We start from the raw sequence: 26732 nt of genomic DNA on the forward strand, positions 1-26732 counted from the left end.
TTCTCTGTCACTCTGATGTAATTTTGCTAGAAGAAGCTATGTCGGTATCCTCATAATGTATCAGTTTTCTCTGAGGCCTGAACCGATGCTTGAGCATAGTAATAAAACCCAGGGTTTTGTCTCCACGATTTCTACATTGTGGTAAATCTATATTTGGCAGCAGTTACCCACCACTTAAAGTCAGAGAGGAGATTATATCTCCCACAACACCCTAAATGATCTATTCTCCACTTCTGGTAATGAACCTCCTGCTCCACCCTTTTGGTAAGTCAAGATCATTGTTTCTGAAAATCCAGCTCTATGCATCAGTAATTGAGATGGGAGTGGAAGGCAAAAGGCTTGAAGAGTAACTGCCTTGGCTAGTCTGCTAGGGGCAGATCGTGCCCCGAGGTGCTCTAGTGCCCAGCCCCATCGGTGCTCCACACCAGGTATCAGAGAAGGCTGATGCTTACTGATATTAAAGCAGACACCCTCACACCCTCCTTTGAAAGTCTATCTGCCCTGGCAGTCAGAGTCCACTAGCACCTCCAGCCCCAATAGAGCAGTTAGCAGCAGCCTCATGGGCATCCCCTTTATCCCTATTCTTTACCCCACAAAGTCTTTGGCAGGCAAGGCACATACAAATGGGACAGAACTTCAGCACAGGATAAAAAGGGCCCCCCTGCTCCCTACTTACAGCTTGTTTGGACCCAGAAGTCCCATGAGCATAAGCCCTCAGGTATGCAAGCCCCAGAGTTGGTCCAGAGGGATCACTTCCCTTTCTCAAGTAGCCTGCCTTCACCTGGCCTCCACAGGGCATTAGCTGCTTTCAGGGACCTTCTCTCTTTCAGAAGAGGGTCTGGAGGGACTACCTACTCCATCCCCCAAACATACACACTATGAAAGCAATGAGGCAGATCCTACTATTGTTCCTCCAAACTGTGAAAAGGCCTCCCCCTAGCATTAGGACAAGGGGCTCTCACCCTCGGGGTTGTTGGACAGAGATGCTGTTATCTGAGTGAGGGACAGGTGGGACACACACGGCTGGCAGAAGAACCCTCATGGCTCCACTGGGTAGAGTCTGTAACTCCGAGGAGGTGCTGATGAAGATGGACACGCTTTCCAGGGGACCAATAATGCCCACATTGGCCACAAACACGATGCGTTCCAGGTCTTCATCCAGAGTGATCTTGCCTGAGGAGGAGCATAGAGGATGGAAAGAGTAACCCAGGAAACAACAACTTTCCTGGAGATGGGACTCAGATGAGTTCGACTGAATTGAAGTGAAGTGAATTGAATTCCATTAATTTCAGGCCAAGTTGTAAAATTCAATTCAATTCAGGGCAATTATTTAATTTATTCAAAGCAATTTAATTGAATTCAATTCAGTCTAGTCCATTTCAATTCATTAGTTTCTACTGAGTGCCTCCTATGATTCTAGAATGGTTGGAAGGAAGATTATAAGAAAAGTATTTCCTGCCTATAATGTTGGACTTGGTCAGGATGTTGGCTAGTTTTGCTAAACTGGCTTCTTTTTCTTGTCTTTTTTCCTTTGGTTTAAGGGAGGTTCTCTTTTGGGAATTAAAGGTGATATAAAAACAAAAAAAAATCAATAAAAGCTTTTTGAAGGAGAAAGAAAGGAGGGAGGAAGGAAGGAAAGGAGGAAGGAAGAAAGGAAGGAAAGAAGGGAGAGAGACAGAACAGAGACAAAGGGAAAGAGTAAGAGAGTAAATAGAAAAGAGGAAGAGGAAAAGGAGAGAATCCTAGATTGTAATGTCTTCAGTGACTACCACTGTTCACTAAATAAAAATAAACAAATCTCCTATCATTCAAGGCCCTCCACAGTCTTGTTCCAACTTACCTGTCTAGCTTTATCTCACACTACTTCATGTTTGCTACATTCCAACCAAACTGGAAACCCAGATCTTTCCTTGTGTTTGTGCTCTAGCTGTTTCCCTGTGCCTTAGATGCCACCTCCCTCACCATTTGTGAACATTCCGTCCATCTTTGAAGACCCAATTCAGGTACTACCTTCTTCTATGAAGCCATTGGAGCTGAGGACTGAGAATTTCAGTCATGGGGAAGAATCTGTACAAAGGCATGGAGGTGGAATATGAACTGTCAAATAAAGGAAGCAGCAAGTTGACTAATTTTGCTAGAGTAATGTGAAAACAACCCAGAAAGATAGGTTGGAGACAGACTCTACAGTGATTTAAATGCCAGGTGGAGGAGTTTTGATTTTATCCTTGAGGCAAAAGAGAGATACTGAAGTTGTTTAAGGAGTGGAGTGACATGGTCAGTCTTGTATTTTAGGAAGAACAATTTGATCATTACATGGAGGAAGGATTGGAGAGGACAGAGGCAGAGAGACAAGTTAAGAGGCTATTTCACTAGCCCAGAGGAGAGGTGATAAGAGCCAGAATTGGGATGTTTGGCTATGTAAGTAGAGAGAGGGAGACAGAGACCAGAGATGTGTAGGTAGAATCAATAAGACTTGGTAACTGATTGATCATGGGGTGATGGTGGAGTGAAGGAGAGGGAAGAGTTGAAGATGAGACATGGCTGAGGTGACTGGAAGTTGTTAGTATTCTTGGCAGTAATAGGGAAACTGGGAAGTGGTGGCATTTGGAGGAAACCCATTGGCTCCATTTAGATGTGTTGAGTTTGAGATGCTGAAAGATTATCCAAGAGCAGAGGAATGACTCATTGTGAATAAATTAATGAATGAAAAGGCATTTTAAGTACTTCCTATGGGTGAGACATTGTATACAGAGATGAACAGCAGGTAGCTGGTGTAGACTGGTATAGATCACCTAGGCTTCATTTTACAGATGAAGAAAGTGAAACACAGAGAATTCATTAAGGGTGTGTATGTGGGGGAGAAATAACTTGTTTAAGATTTTTTGAAAGACATTGACAAGGATAGCAAAGTGTGGATGGGTTGAATTCTGCACCTGTGGAAAGAGGACTTGTATCAAGGACATCCAAGATCCATCCAAGTATTTTAGTTTTGACAGATGAGGAAACAGAAAAGTAAAGGGATTCGCCCAAGGTCACACAGCTAAGTAGCAAGAAGGCTGGGACTAGAACCCAGGCATCACCAGATCATGCATTTAGAATTCCTTAAAAATTAGAATTGGGCAAGTAAAAGCTAATAACTCCATCAGACATCAAGAAGTAATAAAACAAAGTCAAAAGAATGGAAAAAAATAGAAAATATTTTACTGGAAGAAACAAACTGACCTAGAAAATAGGTTGAGGAGAGATAATTTAAGGATTTTTAAACTACCAGAAATCCATGATCAAAAAAAGAGCTTAGACATCATCTTTCAAGAAATTGTCAAAGAGAACTTCCCAGATATTCTAGAACCAGCAGGTAAAATAGACATTGAAAAAAAATCTACCAATCACTTCCTGAAAGAAATCCCCCAAAAGAAAATTCCCCAAGAATATTATAGCCAAATTTCAGAGCTCCCATGTCAAGGAGAAAATATTTCAAGCAGCCATGATATTTCAAATATCATGGAGCCACAGTCAGGATCACACAAGATTTAGTGGCTTCTGCATTAAAGGAACAGAGGGCTTGGAATATGACAAAGAAATTAGGATTACAACCTACCTAACAAAACTGAGTATAATCCGGGATCGGGGGTGGGGGGGGGGGGAGAGAATGGATATTTAATGAAATAGAGGACTTTAAAACATTTCTGAAAAAAAGGTCAGAGCCGAATAGAAAATTTAACATTCAAGACTCAAAGAAAGCATAAAAAGTTAAACATGCAAGAGAAACCATAAGAGAATTAATATGGTTAAACAGTTTACATTCCTATATGGGAAGATGATTAATTTAACTCCTAAGAACTTTATCATTCTTTTGCAATTAGAAGGATTCTATATGCACAGAAGGCATGTATATGTATCAATTATGTTGGAATTATCTGCAAAAAAATGATGAGGTGAGAAAGAAGGATGAACTGGGAGAAGGGGAAAGAAGGGGTAGAAAGGAGAAACTTTGGGGCAGCTAGATGGTGCAGTGGATAGAGCACCGGCCCTGGAGTCAGGAGTACCTGAGTTCAAATCCGGCCTCAGACACTTAACACTTAGTAGCTGTGTGACCCTAGGCAAGTCACTTAATCCCAATTGCCTCACTAAAAAAAAAAAAAAAAAAAAAAAGAAAGGAGAAAGTTTTCTCTTATAAAAGAGACAAGTGTCTCTTTTATAAGTATTCAAGGAAGAGTTTTTATAGTGGAGGGGAAAATTGGGTGGGTGGGGTGGAGTAGTGGGCAATGCTTTAACCTCGCTCTCATTAAAATTGGTTCACAGAGGGAAGAATATATACACACATTTGATTGTGTATAAAAAAATCTATTTTACCCATTAGGGAAATAGGAGGGGGGAAGGAGAGAAGAGAAAGGGGGAAATGATAAAAAGAGAAGGCAGATTAAGGGAGGTAGTGGTTAGAAGAAAAATAGATTTTTGAGGAGGGATTGGATAAAAAGAGAGCAAAGAATAAACAGAAGGAATTGGAAAACACAGTAGTCATAACTGTGAATGTGAATGGAATGAGTTCACTTATAAAATGGAGGCAGATAGCAGAATGGATTAGAAACAAGAATCTCTTGCTATGTTGTTTACAAGAGACACACTTGAAATAGACACACAGGGAGTGAACATAATGGGGTAGAGCAGAATCTAACATGCTCTAGCTGAAGTAGAAAAAGGAAGGGGTAATAATCATGATTCCAGAAAAAGCAAAAGCAAAAGCAAAAATAGACACAATTAAAAGAGATAATCAGGGAAACTACATTTTCCTAATGGGTACCATAGACAATGAAGTAATATAAAAAATTATATCAAGTTTCTCTGATAAAGCCCTCATTTCTCAAACATATAGAGAGAATTGAGTCAAATTTATAAAAATTAGAGCTATGCCTTAATTGATAAATGGTCAATGGATATGAAGAGGCAGTGTTCAGAAAAAGAAATCAAAGCTATCTATAGTCATACAAAAGTGCTCTAAATGACTATTTTTTTAGAGAAATACAAATTAAAACAACTCTGAGGTACCACCTCACACCTATCAGAAATGACAGGTGCTGGAAGGGATAAGGGGAAACAGGTATGCTAATGAACTATTGGTGGAGTAGCAAGTTGATCCAACCCTTCTGGAGAACAACTTGGAACAATGCCCAAAGGGCTATAAAATTAGGCATACCCTTTGACCCAGAAATACCATCACTATGTCTATATCCCAAAGAGATCAAAGAAAAAGCACAAGGACCTGTATATACACCTCTATAATATTTATAGCAGCTCTTTTGTGGTGGCAAAGATTGGAAACTGAGAGGATGCTCCTCAAGTGGGGAATGGTTGAATAAATTGCAGCATATGATTGTGATTGCGTATTATTTTGTTTTGGTGGTTTTTTTTTTTTTTTGCGGGGCAATGGGGGTTAAGTGACTTGCCCAGGGTCACACATCTGGTAAGTGTCAAGTGTCTGAGGTCAGATTTGAACTCAGGTACTCCTGAATCCAGGGCCGGTGTGCTTTATCCACTGTGCCACCTAGCCACCCCAATGTGATTGAGTATTATGCTATAAGAAATGATGAGGGAGTGGTTTCAGAAAAATATGGCAAGACATATATGAACTGATACAAAATGAAGTGAGCAGAACCCAGAGATCATCACGCATAGTAATAGCCATGTTGTAGCAATGATCAACTATGAAAGACTCAGCTACTCTGATCCAAAAGACTCATGATGAAAAAAATGTTGTCCACCTCCATAGAGAGAGTACAAAATGAAGTACAATTTTCTCATTTTGTTATTTTTTGCTTTATTTATTTATTTTAGCAATATGGCTAATATGGAAATGTGTTCTATATGGTTTCATATATATAATTGATAGATTTCTTGCTTCTCAGTTGGTGAGGGAGGCAGTAGGAGGAAAGGAGAGAATTTGGAAGTCAACATTGAAAAAAAAAGGTTAAATAATAATTTTTAAAAAATGAAACTCACTTATGAGGTTCCTGGCAGAGTCATAAGTAGAAATTTATGTGTCTGGGGCAAGTAATACCAGACTGCTCCTTTGGAAAGCAGCTCAAAACAAACCCTAGGTTGAGGGGAAGATGGAAGAGACTCAGAGACCCAAGAAGGTGGAGATAGCAGGGCTGGGCAAGGCAGGGCATTGCAGAACCCATCCCAACTTACCTATTCTAACTAATTATTCTTATAAAGTAGGTCCAAAGCACTGCAATTTCTAGTTATTTAAAGATTGCAAGTATGGTTAGTACCTTCTAAACTTGGCTCCCTGGGATAAAGTCCTAGTCATTCTACCCTAATTATGGTTAAGGTTCTTAGTCCCAGTCCCAACCTCAGGTCCAGTAAAAGTCCCAATTATACCCCCAGCCCCAGTCTATATCCCAGCCCTAGACCCAGTCCAGACCCCAGATGAAACTTCCTCCTTCCCTATTCTAGTCTTCTTACCCATACCATTATGAGGTCGGTGCATGTCAGAATAGCCACTGTTCAGTTTGGCTTTGTCCTTTATCTGTACTGTCACGGCTCTCTCAGAGATGATGGCTTCGAACCCCACCACTGTGGTGTACTCATCCAGGGGGTACACGAAGAGTCCTGCCAGGGAAAGGCACCCCACCCCACCATGGACATTGAATGATTGAATGACATCCACCTGAGCTTCCCCTCACCCTTACATCCCATAGGTTCCCCAAAATGAAGGTCACCATTGTGGTATAAGGAAACCACCAGAATAAAGCCCCTAGAATGCTATATTTGGAGTCAGGGGATCAGAATTCTATGTACCAGCTCTATGATTTTGGGCTTCCTATCTCTAGGCCTTATCTGTAACAAAAGGGCTAAATGTTCCTTCTAGTGCTATGATCATATGAATTTCTTCCTTAGAACACCTGACATTTAAGCATCTGGTGCTATATAATAAGCCCCTTCAAATTTGCAAAGCACTTTTTACACCCAGACGGTATCTCTTTTGACCCACACAACAGTCCACTGGTGTCATCAACACCATTTTTCCACATGAGGAAACTCCAGAGATGAAAACTTAAGTTACTCTGGCCAGGTCCAAACAAAACAAAAGGAGAAAGGAAGCAATGATTGGCAGCAGTGCTGGGGTTTCAAACCCAGGTCCTCTGACTTCAAGTACAGGGTTCTGTCCATCACAGAACAGTTGAGGATGCATCCCATGAAATAAAAGGTCCCTGAGATGGGCCTGTGCTACAAAGGGGACATGAGACTTTCTGGTTGGGATTCATCCTATCTGAATGGATTCACCCTCCTACCTCCTTATCCTGACCCAACCAACTGTTTAGTGGTGACATCCCAGGGCTGAAACCGAGACCAAGACTGTTCACCTGCCCTGGACATCCAGAGTCCAAGCTAGGCTGGGCTGGGTGGGGGGACCATGCAGAGAGAGGAGGGGCAAAGTGTGTATAGTGGGGGGTGGGGGAATCTTTACCTTGGAAAGGCTGAACTTCCACATTGCCATAGGTGAGAGAGGCCATGAGGCCAAAGGCATAGCCCTGGACACAGGAGGTGATCTCAGAGGAGGTGAGAGGAAGTGGTTCCCAGGTGGTCGAATTGAGCAGCCCAGGCATCCTGCTCCTGCTGCTGCCACCGCCGCCTTTGATGCCACTGTTACTGGCTTGGGCCTCTTTGATCTGCAGGAGACATGGAAGTAGGGAAGGCTTTCTTGGTTCCTGTCTCTTCACCATCCCCCCTCATTGCCATCCCGAGTTCCATCCCCCCCCCCACTCATTTCTGTGGGGCTTTTCTCATAGAAACCCTGCAAGGGGAGAGCGCAGATCTGATTATCCCCATTTGGAAGATGAGGAAACTGAGGTTCAGAAAGGGAAAGTTCAAGATCACACAGCAAACAAGTGCTAAAACCTTTAGTACCATAGGATTCTCCAGTTTAATTCAATATGATTGAGTACACATTTATTATGCTCCTACTGTTTGGGGAAATAAAGACCAAAAGTGATAGGCTCCACCCTCAAGGTACTTATAATCCACTATTGGGGATACAGAAGGTATCTGAATGTGCCTTATTCTTCAACACAATATAAGGTCCCCGAGGGAAGGACTATTTCATTACTGACTGTACCCCTATGGGACCTAGCACAGCACCTGGTACACAGTAGGTTCAGTCATGTCATGTCAACAAGCATTTATTAGGCACTTACTATGCCCCAGTGCTAAACGTTGGGAATTCAAGAGGCAAAAAGCACAGCCCATGCCTTCAGGGAGTTCACATTCTAAGGAGGGAGACAATATGCAAACAACTATGAACACAGATAATACAATATCTACAGAGTGAGTACAGGTCACTCTAAGAGGGGAAGGTAATAGCAGCCTGGGGGATTGTGGAGAAAGGCCTCACAGATATGGTTGTGAGCTGAGTACTGAAAGAAGTCAGAAAACTATAAGGCAGAGGGGAGGGCACAAAGGGTTTCTAGCCTTGAGGGACAGCTTGTGTGAAGGCATGGAAAGGAGGGGTTGGAAGGATGGGAAAGAGCCAGGTTGTTTGCCTCAACTAGGGTTGAGGTTTTGTGGATGGAGAGAAGAGGATCAATGTTGTGAAGGCAGAAGTGACAAGGTTTGGTAATGAGTTGAACATATGGGATGAGTGAGAGTTGAGGAGTCAAGGATGACACCTAAATTGGTAACTTGGGTGGCTGGAAGGATAGTGATGCCCTTGACACTAAGAGGGAAGTTGGGAAAAGAGGCTTTTGGAGGGAAAGATAATGAGTTCTCTTTTGGACATGCTGAATAGGAGGTGCCTATGGGAAATCTAGTTCAAAGTGTCTCAAAGGCAGTTGGTCATGAAGGACTGGAGGTCAGGAGAGAGGTTAGGGCTTGATAAATAGATCTGAGATGAGATCACCAAGTAAAATAGTATAGAGGAAGAAACAAAGGGGACCCAGGACAGAGCCTTTGGGGGATACCCACAGTTAGTGTGTATGATTTGGAAGATCCTGCAAGAGAGACAGAGAAGGAACCTTTAGACAGATAGGAGGTGAAAGTGCATAATAGATGCTTGCTGATTGATTTCTCTTAGTGTCTTCATCAGAGGTCATGGGTTTAATTATCATCTCTATTCTAATGACTCATACTTATATATCCAGTCCCATTCTCTCCCCTGAGCTTTGATCTCACATCACCAATTGCCTTTTGGATATTTCAAACTGGACATTGCAAAGACATCTCAAATTCAACATGTTGAAAGCAGAACTCATTGTCTTTCCCCTCCAAATTCACCCCTCTTCCAAACTTCCAAGCTGTGGAAGGCACCATCATTCTTCTCGTCTCCCAGTTTGAAACCTTGACATTAATCTCAAATCTACCGTCTCCCCTTCATCACACATAGCCAATCAATAGCCCCAAATCCTGCTTTCTTCCTCCAAAATTGCATCTGAACCCTTCTCTCTACTTACCCAATGGTGCAGAACCCCATTCCCTCTTTACTAGATTATTGGAACATTTTCCTAATGGGTCTTCTTGCCTCAAGTCTTTGCCCAATCGAGTCTATTTTCCACATGGTTGCCAAAGTATAGATCTAACAATGTGACTCCCATAATTAATAAGCAGCAAAGGCTTTCTATTTCCTCTAGAAACAAATATAAACTCCTGTTGTGCTTTGAAAACTTTTCACAGCCCGACCCCAAAGTATCTTTCCAGCTTCCTTGGACATCATTCCCCCTTCCATCAAATGAGATATGTGTAGTACTTAGCAGAGTGCCTAACTCACTGCAGGTACTTTATAAATGCTCAGTCCTTTTCCCATTCCCATTTTCCTCCGACATCTTATAGTAATGGTCCAGCTACACTGACTTTCTCTCTGTTGAGATGCCCAATTTCCCATCTTTGTGTTTCTGTACTATCTCCAATGCATCGAATGCATTTCCTCCCCAATGCCACACCATGGAATCCCTCTCTTCCTTTAGGATGCAACTCAAGTACCCTGTCTCCATGAAGCCTTTCCCATCTACTCCCAATAATTCTCTCCACAAATTCCTTTGAATTTTTTTTGAGAAAAAAAAGCTTCAATCTGCACACAAAGTTCATTAGTTTTCTCTCTGGAAATGGATAGCATTTTTCATCATGAGGCCTTTGGAATTGTCATAGTTTATTGTATTGATCAGAGTAGCTAAGTCTTTCATGGTTGATTGTCTTTATAATATTGCAGTTACTGTGTATAATGTTCTCCTGGTTCTGCTCACTTCATTTTGCATTAGTTCATTTAAGTCTTTCCAGCTTTTTTGAACCCATCCTCACAGTTCCTTTTTTTTTGCAGGGTAATGAGGGTTAAGTGACTTGCCAGGGTCACACAGCTAGTAAGCGTCAAGTGTCTGAGGCCGGATTTGAACTCAGGTCCTCCTGAATCCAGGGCCGGTGCTTTATCCACTGTGCCACCTAGCTGCCCCCTCATAGTCATTTCTTATAGCACAATCACATCCCATCATAATTATGTACCACAAGTTGTTCAGCCACTCCCCAGTTGATGGGAATCCTTCAATTTCCAATTCTTTGCCACCACAGAAAGATCTGCTATAAATATTTTGTACAAATAGGTTCTTTTCAGCCTTTTTTATCTCTTTGAGAAACAGACCTAGTAGTGGTATTGCTGGGTCCAAGGGTATGCCCAGCTTTGTAGCTCTTTGGGCATAATACCAAATTATTCTTCAGAATGATTGAACCAGTTCACAACCCCACTGACAGTGAATTAGTATATTAATTTTTTACACCTCCTCCAGCATTAACCATTTCCCTTTTCTATCATGTTAGCCAATCTGAGGTGGTACCTCAGAGTTATTTTAATTTGCATTTCTCTAATTATTAATGGTTTAGAGTATTTTTTCATGTGACTATTGGTAGCTTTGATTTCTTCTGAAAACTGTTTATTCATCTATCCCTTGACCATTTATCAACTGGAGAACGACTCTTATTTTTATAAATTTGGCTCATTTCCCTATACAGTTGAGAAATAAGACCTTTATTGGAGAAACGCTGTAAAATTTTCCCCTAGTTTCCTTTTTTCTTCTAATTTTTGTTACATTTGTTTTGTTTGTACAAACCTTTTAAATTTCATATAATCAAAAATATCCATTTTATTTCCTGTGATCTTCTATATTTCTTATTTGGTCACGAACTCTTCCTTTACCCATACACCTGACAGGTATATTTTCCCATTCTCCTCTAATTTGCTTATATCACTCTTTATGTCTAAATAACGTACTCATTTTGAAGTTTTTTAATCTTTTTTCAACGACATGAAAACAATTTAACATTCATTTTCTAAAAGTTTGAGTTCCTTATTCTTTTTTTCCATCCGATTCCCTCCCTCCTTCTCAAAAAGGCAAGCAATTTGATATAGATTATACTGTGTATTCATGTGAAACATATTTCTATGTTAGCCATGTTGAGAAAGAAAACACAGGCCAAAAAGAACCAAGAATTAAAAAGGAAAAAACAAACAAACAACTATGCTTTGATTTGTATTTGGACTTCATCAGTTATTTCTCTGGAGGCAGATAGTATGCTTCATCATAAGTCTTTTGAGATTTTTCTGGAATGTTGTATTGCTGAAAAAAGCTGTCATTCACAGTTGATCATCACACAATATTGCTGTTAGTGTGTACAATGTTATCTTGGTTCTGTTCATTTCACTTTGCATCAGTTCATATGTCTTTCTAGGGTTTTCTGAAAGCATCTTGCTTGTCATTTCTTATAGAACGATAGTATTACATCACAATCAAATATCACTTATTCAGCCATTCCCCAACTGGTAGACATCCCCTCAATTTCTAATTCTTTGCCACCACAAAAAAAAAGAGTTGCTATAAATATTTCTGTACAAATAAATCCTTACTTCCCCCCCCCTTTTTTTCAATTTTAGGTGATACAAACCCAGTAGTAGCATTGCTGGGTTCAAAGGGTATGCCCAATTTTATAACCCTTTGGGTATAGTTCCAGATTGCCCTCCAGAATGGTTGAGTCAGTTCACAATTACACCAATGATACGTTATTGCCTCTATTTTTCCACATCCTCTCCAACATTTGTCATTTTCTTTTTTGTCATATTAGCCAATTGGATAGGTATTAAGTGGTACTTCAGAGTAGTTTTACTGTACATTTCTCTAATCAATAGTGATTTAGAGCATTTTTTCATATGACTACAGATAGCTTTGATTTCTTTGTTTGAAACCTGCCTATTCATCTCCATTGATCATTTATCAATTGGGAAATGATTCATATTTTTAGAAATTTGATTTGATTTTCTATATATTCTATATATTTGAGAAATGAAGTTATAAATCCCTTCCCCCCAGTTTCCTACTTTCCTTCTAATCTTGGCTGCATTGGCTTTATTTGTGCAAATACTTTTTAACTTGATGTAATCAAAACTATCCATTTTAAATCCCATAATGTTCTCTATTTCTTGTCAAATATTCTTTCTTTATCCATAAATTAGACAGGTAAAATATTCTATGCTCCCCTAATTTGCTTATGGTATCACCCTTTATATCTAAAATTATGTCCCCATTTTGATTTTATCTCAGTATATGGCATGAGATATGGGTCCTTACCTAGTTTCTGCCAAACTGCTTTCCAGTTTTCCCAGCAATTTTTGTCAAATAGTGATTTTTTTGCCTCCAAAGCTTGGATATTTGGGTTTATCAAACACTAGATCACCATGGTCATTTACCTCTGTATATTGTATACTTAATCTATTCCACTGATAAACCTCTCTATTACTTAGCCAGTACCAGATTGTTTTGATGATTGCCATTTTGTAATATAGTTTGAAATCTTGTACTGCTAGGTCATATTCCTTCACATTTTTTCATTGATTCCCTTGAACTTCTTGACCTTTTGTTCTTCCAGATGAATTTTGTTATTTTTTTTCTACCTCTATAAAATAATCCTTTGGTAGTTTGATTGCTGTGGCACTAAGAAAATTAATTTAGATAGAATTGTTATTTTTATTATATTGTTTAGATCTGTCTTTGTGTGAAGTGTTTTGTAATTGTGTCAAACTCCTTTGAATGTATTATTATACTACTTATTCAGTATGTACATATATGTATATATACATACATGTGTTTATATGTACATTACACATATCACATACATTCTGTTGTCTGTCTCATTCAAACTCCTTAAGAGTAGAGATTTTTTCCTTCATTATATCTGCATCCTCAATACTGAGCAAAATAAGTATTTAGTAAATAATTTTTTGTAAGATATTTATGGGGGCAGCTAGATGGCGCAGTGGATGGAGCACCAGCCCTGGAGTCAGAAGTATTTGGGTTCAGATCCAGCCTCAGACACTTGACACTTGCTGGCTGTGTGACCCTGGGCAAGTCACTTAACCCCAATTGCCTCACAAAAAAAAAGAAAGAAAGAAAGAAAGAAAGAAAGAAAGAAAGAAAGAAAGAAATTTATGGAGGCAGAATTGACAAGACTTGGCAAGTGATTAGATTTAGATTTAGGGAATGAGAGAGGAAAAAAAGAGCCAAAAATAATACTGAGGTCCCAAACCTGAGTAACTTAGCAGGATGGCAGGCACAGTTGTCAAAAATACTATCACATCACCTAGCCCATTCTGTTGGCACTCAATCTAAGCCAAAAATGGAGGGCACCAATTTTCTTCTCATTGTCACAGATGAAGAAAAGTTAAGTGACTTGCCCAATGTCACCCAGCAACCCAAGGATCAGAGTTGGGACTAGAACCCATATCTCCTGACTCTTGGCCAAGTTAAGCTATTCTAGTCCTACTTCTGTCTCCTTCCTTGGAAGGTAAGTCATTCAGTCTCTTTGGGCTTTATTTTCTCCATGAGAGGCCATATGGATGAGTTACTTACCTACTGTTTCTAAATTGCCTCATCTGTAAAATGAGGAAGTTGAACAAAAACCATTCAATTATAGGATTACACAAATCTTAGAGTTGAATGAGTGAAATGAATGAATGGAAAAATTAAAAGAGACATTCAAGGTCACTTCCTTACCTGAAGTATGAATCTTCTCTACAACATTCCTAGCAAATGGTCATCCAGTCTTTGCTGTAATGAACCTCAACTGGTTTCTAAGATCCCATTCACCCCAAACATTCTATGAGCTATGGTCTCTTTGAGTTCCAACATTCTAGGATTCTATATCCCACTGGCAAATCAAGTCTTCCTTTTGGACAGTGCTATCATGGGGTGGGATTGTCACCTACTCTCTGGTGCTCACCTGTAATGAAAGGTGGAAGTACTTAAAAGGGAAATTTATTTACTTATTTATTCATTCAATATACCTTGTGATTAAGTATCTACCACATACAGAGCACTACTCTTGACTCTGGGGAATAGACAAAATTAGGTAAGATTTAGCCCTCACCTTCTTGGGCCTTATAGGCTAGTAGGAGAATACATAATAGCAGAGAATACTAGTACAGAATATTAATAGTTAGTATTTGTATAGCACTCAAAAATGTGTAAATTGTCTGAGTCTGATTGGCTCCTTGGCCTCAGACAGCTACTGCTTCCAATTTCTAAATTTCCTTTACCCCCTTCTTTCATTACTGCCATTATAACTGCCTTGGAAGTGCAGCAGCCGCACCAGCTCTCTTCTCATTCCCTTGTCTCCATATACTTCAGACCATAAAAATACATTTGACTGGGGCTTATTTAGAAGAAAAAACAGGGTTTCCATAGTTAGACATCTGCCCAGCTTAGATCTTAATCTTTTCCTTAAGTTCCACAGACCTAGCACGTACCATGAGCCCCAATCCTTGATTACCCAGTGTTCTTGTGATCCCAGAGGAGAATGGCACTTATGTCTTCCAATTTGGAGACTCATCCTCCTTGATGTGAACATTCTACCATCTCAAGAGAATTCTTAGCCAATCAGGGAACCTCATGATTGAATGCTACATTGTGAATGGGCTCTCAATATTACTTTGTTGTTGTTCAGTCGTTTTCAGTCATGTATGACTGTTTGTGATCCCTTTTGGAGGTTTTCTTAGAAAAGATACTAGAGTGGTTTGCCATTTCCTTCTCCAGCTCAATTTACAGATGAGGAAACTGAAGCAAACAGGGTGAAGTGACTTTCCCAGGGTCACATAGCTAGCAAGTTTCTGAGGCCAGTTTTGAACTCAGAAAGATGAGTCTTCTTGACTCCAGGCCCAGCACTCTATGCACTGTGTCACCTATGCATTGACCTTGGGTAAGTAACTTAATCTCTCTGGGACTCAATTTCATTTTCTGTAAATTGAGGGTGTTGGACCAGATGACTTCCAAGATCTCATTTCTAGACCTATGATCTAATGATGCTTGGGCTGACTAGCTATATTTCCCTCCTTTTGATCAAGGGGCTGCATCCAGAAAAGATAGGATTCTTGAGGGTTTTTTAATGGGTTTTTTTGTGGGGGGGGGCAATGAGGGTTAAGTGACTTGCCCAAGGTCACACAGCTCGTAAGTGTCAAGTATCTGAGACTGGATTTGAACTCAGGTCCTCCTGAATCCAAGGCCAGTGCTTATCCACTATGCCACCTAGCTGCCCCTGGGATAGGATTCTTGTTCCCTCAAAAAGCTGATGAACTCAATAGCAGTTGAATTGCAAAGCTCACAAAGGACAAGCCTCTCTTTTATTACAATTGATTAATCAATAGACATTTATTCAGCACTTACTATGTGCCAGGCATAACCTAACCAAGAGACATTTTATGGGCAGATAGAAACTTAATCCAGTTGAGCCCTTGACTGAACATTGTCATCTGAGTTCCACCCTATGGCTTAGGTGAATTAGACAAATGCTTTGTGGGCTTGTAGCCTGCTGGATTTTATTTTCAGGGCTGTCTTAAGGGTGGGAATGGGAGTGGGGAGTGGGAATCCACCCCCTATTTAGCCACTCAGTAAGTCTCCAAGCCAGGTGTCCTTTACCAGCTTGGCCAAGACCCTCTCCTGCCACCTCCACCTTGGTGCCCTGTCATTGGAGACTCTTTAATTATGTTTTTCTTTGCAGCAATTCTCTCTGCCTTATCTCCTGTCAGGCTGATGGACAGTGGGGAGGCAGATAAGGAGACTGGCTGCATTCACAGCTGCCTTCCCCACTATAGTTTTCCCCGCTGTGGCCCACAGGCTGGTCATCCTAGACAGAACAAGAAGGAGCCATTAATTTCCTGGCACACCTTCGCTTTGTTCCCCAAGTCTTCCTCATCCCCCACCAACCTGGCTCATTCTTGCCTGGAATGTAAAACAGGGTTCTGCTCTCATCTTTCAGTTGGAGAAATCAGTCCACGCTGGCCACACTGGCCACACTGGCAACTAAGTTTCAGTTGTGACTCAAAGAGGACATTTTAATGTAATCTAAATTGGGAAGAATGAAAAAAAAAAGAAAAAAAATGGGAAGGATGCTGAGGCTGTCTAACTTAATATGTACCTTGATGTTGATAGATATGGATATGAATATGGATATGGATATAGAGATAGAGATAGAGATGGAGATGGAGACAGATATGGATATGGATATGGATATAGATATAGATATAGGTATAGTTATAGGTATAGATATAGATATATAGAGAGAGTAAATCGATAGTAGGTAGGTAGAAAGATAGATTAGATAGATAGATAGATAGATAGATAGATAGATAGATAGATAGATAGATAGATAGATAGATGGATGGATGGATGGATGAACATATGAAGTCTAATTGGGGTAGGGAGAGACATTAGTTCTTGAGAAAATCAGGAAGGGCTTCATATAGAAAGCATTTTTAAAACACCTACTATGTTCTAGGCATTGTGCTAGATTGTTGGGGATACGAGGACAAAAATGAACTGAGCCTTGAAGCCAGGGATTATCAGAGTCAGGAATGAGGAGAGAGTGCTTTCTAGACATAAGGGACAGACAACACAAAGGTACGGAGGTGGGAAATTGGGTTTCAATTCTGAGGAACCCTAAGAAAATATGGCTGGATTGTAATGTGTGTAAAAGGGAGTAATGTAGTGGTTGGGGAATAGGAATACTCTTTGCTCCCCATTGCCACTTCCAGGTTCTCCCCCTTCCTTCATCATTCTGTAACCCTTCTTACTTTGAGGTTCATGCTGTTCTTATCTATCACCCAATCAAAATCCTGATAGCTGTTGTCTACAGACATTCCCCCTACCCCCCAGGTCACTCTTTCCTTCTTCAATGAATTAAATACCTAAGGGATTACTACCCTCATATTAGAGGATCTCAACATACATATCGACTTTCCCTCAAATATCCAAACTTAATTCCTTAAGTAATTTCACTTCCCATGAGCTATTTCTCTACCCTACCTCAGCCACTCACAAAGATGTTCATCCCTTGGATCTTACCATCACCCACAAATGTACCACCTCCTTGTTCTAGAATTCTGAAATCCCCGTATCCAACCACAACCCTACTCTTCATTTGCAATGTGACCTCTAATCCCTTGACCCCTCAATTCTCTCCAGACCATCTCCCCTGCACTTGCCATTTCTCCTCTTCTTTCCATCTTAGCTTCTTGGTAAACAAATTCATCTCTACACTCTGACTAGAAGGATGGTGATGCCCTAGAGTTTTGAAAGCGGAGTAGACTTGAGGGAAAAGATAATGTTTTGTTTATGCTGAGTTTGAGAAGCCCCTGAGACAGCTAGTTCCAAATGTGCCATTGGCTGTTTTTGACACAAGACTAGAAAGATTTCACTTAGAAGAGATTAGAAGGGGCAAGCTAGGAGGTGCAGTGGATAGAGCACTGGGCTTGGAATCAGGAAGACTCATTTTCATGAATTCAGATCTGGCCTCAGACACTTACTAGCTGGGTGACCCTGGACAAGTCACTTAACCCTGATTGCCTCTAAGGAAGAAAGAAAGAAAGAAAGAAAGAAAGAAAGAAAGAAAGAAAGAAAGAAAGAAAGAAAGAAAGAAAGAAAGAAAGAAAAGAGATTAGACTTATTCTGCTTGACCACAGAGAGCAGAACTTGGAGCAATGAGGTGGATGTTGCAAAAAGGGCATATTTCCTTGTGTGCATATTCTTTTTAGTTTGTTTTTCTTTTAAAGTTATTTTGACCTCTTGTTTTCATATTACCTTAATTTCCAAATATGTCCTTCCCTCTTCTACTATGCATCAAATGAACCCTTTTAACAAAGAATAAAAGAGAGGGAAAACCAGTCTAACCAAATCAATCAACCCCGCAGCAATGTCTGACAGTATATACAGTGTTTTATACCCATCTGCAAAGAGGTGAAGTTCAGCTTAAAGTAAGGTTAAGTTTCTTACCAAGCAGTAGAGTGAGATACCTTGGAAGCTAGTGGGTTCGCCCTCACCAGAAGTTTTCAAGCAAAGGCAGGATGGCTACTTTGGTGTCTTGTAGAGTGGTTTCTTTTTCAGGTATGGGTTGGAGTAGACAGCAGCTACTGAGGTCTCTCCCAGTTCTAAAATTCTATGATTCTGTGAGTAAATGGAAATAGGGCAGTGAGAGAGGGATGGGGAAAGAGGCACAAAAAAGAGGGGGTGAGAGCCTCAAAGGCCAACTCACAGCACTATAGGTAGCTAGAGTTGGAAGGATCCTAAGAGCTCAGAACATCCACACCTCTCAAAACTAGGTGAGGAGGCACATGTAGAGAGAGACTTGTCCCAATCCCACACAGTGAGTAAGTGGAAGAAATGGGACTTAAGATCATTTTGCGGTCGGTCGTAAGAAAAGTTTATGGATGGAAAGACTAAAGGGATTAAGCCAGATGTCCCAGCAGATAGAGCTTTAGGGTAAAAAAAGGACTGAGTCAGATTCTGTATCAGATACTTAATAGCAGTGTGACTCTAAGTAAGTCCCTTGGGTTCCCTGGGCCTTGTTTTTGTTTTTTGTTTTTTGGTGTTAATTTTACTTTTTTGGGGGGGGGGCAGGGCAATGGGGGTTAAGTGACTTGCCCAGGGTCACACAGCTAATAAGTGTCAAGTGTCTGAGGCCGGATTTGAACTCAGGTACTCCTGAATCCAGGGCTGGTGCTCTATCCACTGCGCCATCTAGCTGCCCCTATCCCTGGGCCTTGTTGATGAAGAAGGTGGTTGTAGTTGATGGCTGCTAGGGTCCCTTTTGGCTCTAAATCCTATATCCCAGAGATCTCAGATACCATCTAGGTCTACCTCTTCATTTTACAGAAAAAGAAACCGAGGCCCATCGAGGGAGAAGTGTGGCCCAAGGCCACATGAACAGTAAGTAGCAGAAAGAGAACTTGAAGATGGAAAGGGAACCAAGGCAAACCAGGACTGGGATGGCAACAGGATTAAACAGACCATGGTGAGATCAGAACCAATAACCTCAGCTATACAGGGAGGGAGGGTGGAGAGATGGGTGGGGAGTGTAGAGGGATTAGTAAAGACCATACTTGTTAGCAAGAAAAGGGTAAAGTCCAGGAATAATAGCTGAGGCAGGGATTAGGAACTCAACTCAGGAAAGCAGGAAATGAAAGGGCGGGCATCTCTGGCAGAGTCCAGGTATTCAGAGGTAAAGATCGAGGCTAAAGAGTGGAGCAGCAATAGAGACCGAGTTTGAAAAAGGCAGTAAGTGTGGAGGAATCATATAATCACAGAATCTTAGAGCTGGAAAGGACCTCAGAGGTCATCTAGTCAAATCTTTGCCCCTCCCCCTCCCATGAATCTCCCCTATAACATACCTGAAATTCTTGTATCTGATCATGACCTTTCAGTAACTCATCTTTCCTTCTTCTTTATGACCCCCATAACCCTGTTCTTTGTTATGTGACCCCCAATCCCTCCATCCCTCAATTCTTTCCCTGACCATCACCTCAGACACCATCTACACTGTCCTCCCTATCTTGATCCCTTAGTGAAACAGTTCAACTTCTCTCGAGTTCCTCACTGTCTTAATCCTGATCATACCTTGCCTTGGATTACTCCCACCATCTCCTTCCATTGCACCTATTTACATGCTGTTGAATGGAGCTAAAGAGAATCACAAAAACCACACTCGCTGAAGGTAGTACAAATTTAAGTCATTTAATCTTGAATGGGCTCTCACTACAACAAGGAAATGCTTTTATATAAGCATTATATTATATATAATGTTTAATGAATTCACAATCCCACTCACTACAGCAGCCTTTACAAACCTTTTAATTCCTTCTCTCTCTCTTTTTTTTTTTTAAGTGAGGCAATTGGGGTTAAGTGACTTGCCCAGGGTCACACAGCTAGTAACTGTTAAGTGTCTGAGGCTGGATTTTAACTCAGGTCCTCCTGATTCCAGGGCTGGTGCTCTATCCACTGCGCCACCTAGCTGCCCCCTTTTAATTCCTTCTCAAACCTCCTATGCTTTCTCTTATCCCCACCCTCTTTACTGAGAATCCTGCCTCAATTCATTGAAAAAAATGGAGACCATTTGCTAAAAACTCCCTCTTCATCTCACATCACCCACATGCTTTCTACCACCGTGGTGGCCCTTTTCTGCCAAACCTATTCTACATTCACCCTGTACCCCATTCTTTCTTGCATTCTCCAATATATTGCCCTCTCTATCATCTCCAGTTTTCTACCAATATTCAATATCTATCTACTGATTTCTTCCCTACTGCCTCCAGACAAACCCATGTCTTCCCCATCTCTAAAAATTCTTAACTTGATCTGCCCGTCCCTGGGAGCTGTCATCCTATCTATATCTCTTCTCCCTTTTGTAGCTGAAGGAGAAAGCCATGTATACTAAGGGTCTTCACTTTCTTCTCACTCAATTCTAAACCCTCTGCAGTCTAACTTCTGACCTTATCATTCAACTGAAACCACCTTCTCTAAAGTTAACTGCCAAATCTAATGGCCTTTTCTCAACCCCCATCTTTTCTCAAATGTGGTACACAAAAATAAATCTAATATTACAGATGCCTGAACAGAGCAGAGCACAAATAGTGGGTCTTTCACCTCCTTTAAACTCTGTATTTTAATGCAGCCTCAGTTTCCTTATCTATAAAATGGTAATATCCCAACAGGGCTGTTGTGAAGTTCAAATGAAACAATGTACATAAAACATTTCACAAACCTTAAAGTTTATTATCATTATTATTATTTCTGGGGAAGTATATAAGCTCCTTGGGCTTCTAGAAAGTGCATAAAGCACCATGCCTGGAGTCGGGAAGACAAGTCCTCCTGAGTTCAAATCTGGTCTCATATACTTACTAGCTGAGTGACCCTGGGCAAGTCACTTTATCCTGTTTGCCTCAGTTTCCTCATCTGAGCTGATGAAGGAAATGGCAAACCACTCTAGTATCTTTGAAAGGGAGACTCCTCATCTCTGCCTGTCATGATCCTTATCTTTCTTCAAGGCTCAGCTCTGGTACTGCCTCCTCCATAAAGCCTTTCCTGATTTCCTTTCCTGATCTATAGGCTCATCGGACCAAAGAGCAGAAGAGACTTCAGAAGTGCTCATCCAATCTCCTCATTTTACAAATGAAGAAACTGAGCCCCAAATTGTTAAGATATGACCCTCATAGATGGGACTTGAACCTAGGGTCTGTGAGCCACTAGCCCACTCTTCTTTTGTTTCCAATTTCCAATTGCCTTAAACATCTGGGGACATTTTTAGTCATCCCGATGTATATCTTGCAGGGGCAATGGGATAATGAAAGTTGTCTTTGTGAGACATCAAAGAGATAATATATAGAAAACACCATATAAATATCAGTTGTTATTGATAAATGGCAAAATCCTGCAATCTTCTCCTGTAGTTATTCTAGGAGAAAAACCTTTCATTAGTGACCAACCAAGTGACTGTTTACTAGAGAGATGGGCCCTTCTCCTTAATTGGATTAATTAAGGCCCAACTACAAGGTGCTAACAAGAACAATTAGCAGCTTATGGGCTGAGACACAGTGCAAGATGAACTAGATTTGCCTGAGAGAGCAGCAAGTAAGTGAAGTGAGGTAGGGGAGTGAGCCCTGTACACCACAAAGGTAACTAGTTGGTATAGTGAATGCATTAAGGGACTGGGAATTACAAAGATCTGGGTTCAAAATCTGTCTCGAATACCTACTAGCTATGTGACTCCTGGGCATATCACTTAATCTCCTTCAAGCCTCACCTGTAAAATGGCGATAATAATATCACCTACCTCCCAGGACTATCAAGAGGACCAAATAAGATCACATAGGTAAAGTATTTTTCAAGTACTCAAGGCACTATAGAAATCTGAGGTATTATTAAGGTACATTCATGTGAGAATATCCAGGGATAGGGGCAGAGCACTATCAAATAAAATCAACAAACATTTATAAGGCACCTGCTGCATGCCAATTCCTGTGCTAAGCTTTGGCAATACAAAAACAAACAAAAAGAAAGACAGCTCCTGCCTTCTAGGAGGTTACATTCTATCTGGAGAGATGGCATACACACATGTAAGTGTACACATACATATATGGCATCATATATATGTAAATATAATGGGGGAAGACAGCACATTAAAAGAGAACTAAATGGGGGCAGAGCACCAGCGCTGGATTCAGGAGGACCTGAGTTCAAATCTGGCCTCAGACATTTGACACTTACTAGTTGTGTGACCCTTGGAAAGTCACTTAACCCTCATCGCCCCACCAAAAACAAAACAAAACAAAACAAAACAGAGCTAAAAAGCTGGAGAGAGTGAGAGGGATGAGAATAATGATGAAATCTAGAAAGTGAAGGGTGAACGTCCTGAGTCCTTCCTCAAAAAATGAAGGTTCTGGAAAGAACTCACCAGTGGGAGAAGGGACTACAGGAAGAGATAGAAGGCAGCTGAGTAGGTGGTGGAATCAGGGAAATGAAGGATGGCTGTCCTGAGCTCTTCCTCAAAATGGATCTTTCAGGAAAATCTCACCATAGGGAGAAATTGGAACACAGGGGTATAAGGCACAGGAAGAAGGTAGCTAGTTAATTCATGGTCAGGGATCATTTAGGTAAAGATCAGAGAAGGGAAAAACAGAAACAATTTTTTTTTCACCAGAGTATACAATAAACCACCTGGAGAGAAAGAGGATATAGATAGTGGTAAATCTATTTTTGTTTGTTTTGTGTGTGGGTTTTTTTTCCCAGGGCAATGAGGGTTAAGTAATTTGCCCAGGGTCACACAGCTAGTAAGTGTCAAGTGTCTGAGGCTGGATTTGAACTCAGGTCCTCCTGAATCCAGGACCAGTGCTTTATTCACTGCACCACCTAGTTGCTCTGGTAAATCCATTATTAGAACAAATTTTTAAAAATTTGGCACATAGTGATGACATAGTGATGATGAGAGAGAAATAGTCTGAAATTCACAAGCCAATGAGTATGATTTTGATTCTTAGGGGAAATTATAGGATGAATCATTGAAGAGACAGTTATTGAATGTCTAGCTACTTGAAGAAGAAATGGAGGGAGTGTAGAAAGAAGTGGTGACTGCAAAAAGCCAACATGACTTCCAGACCAGGTCACTGACAAGGTGATTTTATTTCCTTTTTTGATAAGCTAACTAAACTTAGCCTGTCAAGAGAATGTTGTACATAAAATTTACTTAGCAAACCTTTGATAAAGTATCTCCTATGATTCTTATGGGAAAGATGGAGCAAATGAAGACTAGCTGATCATAAAATTAAATGGATTTATAGTTGTTTATCCTTGGTTTTCTTAGAGGACTAATGACATCATGGGGTGATGTCTTGACTTGCAATTGAAGTGGATTGAATTGAGGCAGAGTTGCACAAAGTCATCAGCCTTGCTCTCTTTTTCAGAGTCATCAAAATCCAAGTGGCAAAACAAAAATCAAGACAGCTGATGATGACTTGGGGCACAGTGGATCTCCTTGGTGTCTTCAAGGTCTAACCAAGCTCAAAGCACTCCGTATTGTCTGCTTTAGATTCCTACATGGCCACTGGAACAGACTGTTCTCATCTGCCCATTCTACCAGAGGAAGTTTTCATATGCTTGTAGTATACATTCTCCTAACTCATGGATATCTTTGAGGCCTGTTGGTTATCCTCAGCTTGGTTTATACTGTCTGTAGAGATGGTTTTATTAGGGTGTGACTGCTGCACATGCTAAAGCTTCTTGAAGCCACAAAATGGATTTAGAGCTGGTTTGAATACTAGACTCAGAGACTAGTCATTAGTGATTTGGTGGCAAATTTGCAGGAAATATCTAGTGGAAAATTCCACGGATCCGTGCTTGGCTCTGGGCTTTTTAACATTTTTATCAATGACTTGGATAAAGACATAGATGGCAAAATCATCAAACTGGTAGATGACACAAAGCTGGAGGTGGGAGAATAAATACAATATCGATCAACCATTAGCATCCAAAAATTTCTTGACAGGTTATTATATTGGACTGAATCTAATAAGATGACATTCAATAAAAACAAATGTAAAGTTTTCCACTTGGGTTCAAACAATCAGTTTCACAAGTACAAGATGGTGTCAGGCAGAGAGGTTGGACAGCGGTTTATCTGAAAAAAAAAAAGATCTAGGAGATTTAGTGGGTCACAAGCTCAATATGAATGAGCAGTGTTATGTAGCAGCCAAAAATGCTAATTTAGTTTTGGGATGGATTGAGAGGCATAGACTTCGGGAATAAGGAGGGGATAGTCCTTCTGTATTTTGCTTTGGTCAGACTACATATATTGTTCTTGGTCCTATGAGCCAAATCTAGCCTGCTACCTTTTTTCATCGAGCCTGGGAGCTAAGAATCACTTTTGCATTTTAAAAATCTAGACTTAAGAAAGTGATAGAGAAAATCTTAATAATCCAGATTCAATTTAAAAGTGTGTTAAACCATCTGGGAATCTCTTGTCCCCTTGTCATATCACCATTTGTACTTTTTCAGACTTCCAATCCCGACTGTCCATCATATTCAATCCTATTCATATGTTACTGAAAGTTTCTATCTATAGTCATATGAACAGATGTTCTAAAACACTATTTATTAGAGAAATGCAAATTAAAACAACTCTGAGGTACCACCTCACTCCCACCAGATTGGCTAATGTGACAGAAAAGGAAAATGACAATATCATAGGGGATGTGGGAAAACAGGTACACTAATGCATTTTTGGTGGAATTGTGAACTGATCTAACCATTCTGGAGAGCAATTTGGAATGATGACCAAAGGGCTATAAAATTGTGCATATACTTTGATCCAGCAATACCACTGTTAGGTCTGTATCCTAAACAGATCAAAGAAAAGAAAAAAGGAACTATTTGTAAAAAATATTTATAACAGCTCTTTTTGTGGCAGATAAGCACTGGAAATTGAGGGGATGCCCAGCAATTGGGGAATGAATGAAAAAGTTGTGGAATATGCTTGTAATGGAATATTATTGTGCTATAAGAAATGCAGGGTGATTCAGAAAAACCTGGAAAGACTTACCCTGAACTAATAGAAAGTGAAGTGAGCAGAAACAGGAGAACATGGTATATAGTAACAGAAATACTGTACAATGAACCATGACAATTCCAAATACTCATGATAAAAAATGCTATCTCAAGAGAAAGAATTCATGTCATCTGAATACATACCAAAGGATACCATTTTCACTTTCTTTCTTTTTTGTTCAAGTTTTCTTGCACAAAATGATGAATATGGAAGTGTTTTACATGATTGCACATGTACAACCTGTATCAAATTGCTTGCCATTCAAGGGAGGGGGAAAGGAAGGATAAAATTTAGAACTCAAATTTTTTTTCATTTAATAGTATTTTTCCAATTACATGTAAAACTGATTTTCAACATCCATTTTTGTAAGATCTTGAGTTCCAAATTTTTCTCCCTTCTTCCCCTCTCTCCCCCCTCCCCAAGACAGAAAGCAATCTAATATAGGTTATATATGTACAATAATACTAAAAATATTTTTGCATTAGTCATGTTGTGAAAGAATCAGAACAAAAGAGAAAAACATAAGAAAGAACGAACAGAAAAGGGGAAATAGTGTGCTTTGATGTGCATCTAGACTCCATAGTTCTTTCTCTAGATGTGGAGAGCATTTTCTATAATGGGTCTTTTGGAATTGTCTTGTATCATTGTATTGCTAAGAAGAGCTAAGTCTGTCATAGTTGATCTGAACTAGGATGCAGACTGTGTGAGTGGAGGGATTGGGACTGAAACACAATGTTGTAAAAAGTAGAAATCACAAGATTTGGTAATGGACTGGAAATCTGGGGAGAAAGGAAGGAGTCAAGGATGACGCTGAAGTTTCAAGCCTAGGAGGATGGTGGTACCCTAGACAGACACAGGGAAACAGAGAGAGAGGAAAGTTTGAGGGGAGAGATTATGGGCTCTGTTTTGGACATGTTGAACTTGAGATACCTACAAGAATACAGTTTTAAATGTCTAAAAGGCAATTGGTGATGTGTGACTGCAGCTCAGGAGGGATATGAGCACAGTTTGGCTTTAGCAAGTAAAAGGGTCATCTCTTCATAAGAGACTTGAAGCCAAGGAGGAGAGAGAACAGGGGATGATGAAGATGACTTTTGAGGCACAGAGGAAAAGAGAAGTGTAAGCTTATTCTCTAAAATAGAAGGTATGGTCCACTACTGAAGAGGAAGGGGAAAGGATTTTGTACAGCTATGAGGTATACTATTATAATGAGCTTTCTTTTTTTTGTGGGGCATTGGGGGCTAAGTGACTTGCCCAGGGTCACACAACTAGTAAGGGTCAAGTGTCTGAGTCCGGATTTGAACTCAGGTCCTCCTGAATCCAGGGCCAGTACTTTATCC

At 40.4% G+C, this 26732-nt stretch overlaps 1 protein-coding gene across 1 annotated transcript in view; it reads right to left on the reverse strand.

The window, feature by feature from the left end:
* Positions 1–26732, reverse strand: part of VWA5B1 (von Willebrand factor A domain containing 5B1) — a 116641-nt gene that overhangs the window by 67550 nt on the left and 22359 nt on the right. Inside the window, exons 3-5 of the mRNA XM_043990817.1 lie at positions 7472–7673; positions 6472–6612; positions 963–1173 (exon numbers count right to left, since the gene is read on the reverse strand). Coding sequence (XP_043846752.1) covers positions 963–1173; positions 6472–6612; positions 7472–7610 — 491 coding nt within the window. The 5' untranslated portion in view covers positions 7611–7673. The remainder of the gene's footprint in view (positions 1–962; positions 1174–6471; positions 6613–7471; positions 7674–26732) is intronic.

The sequence above is a fragment of the Dromiciops gliroides genome, chromosome 3, assembly GCF_019393635.1.
Source record: "Dromiciops gliroides isolate mDroGli1 chromosome 3, mDroGli1.pri, whole genome shotgun sequence".
Lineage (NCBI taxonomy): Eukaryota > Metazoa > Chordata > Mammalia > Microbiotheria > Microbiotheriidae > Dromiciops > Dromiciops gliroides.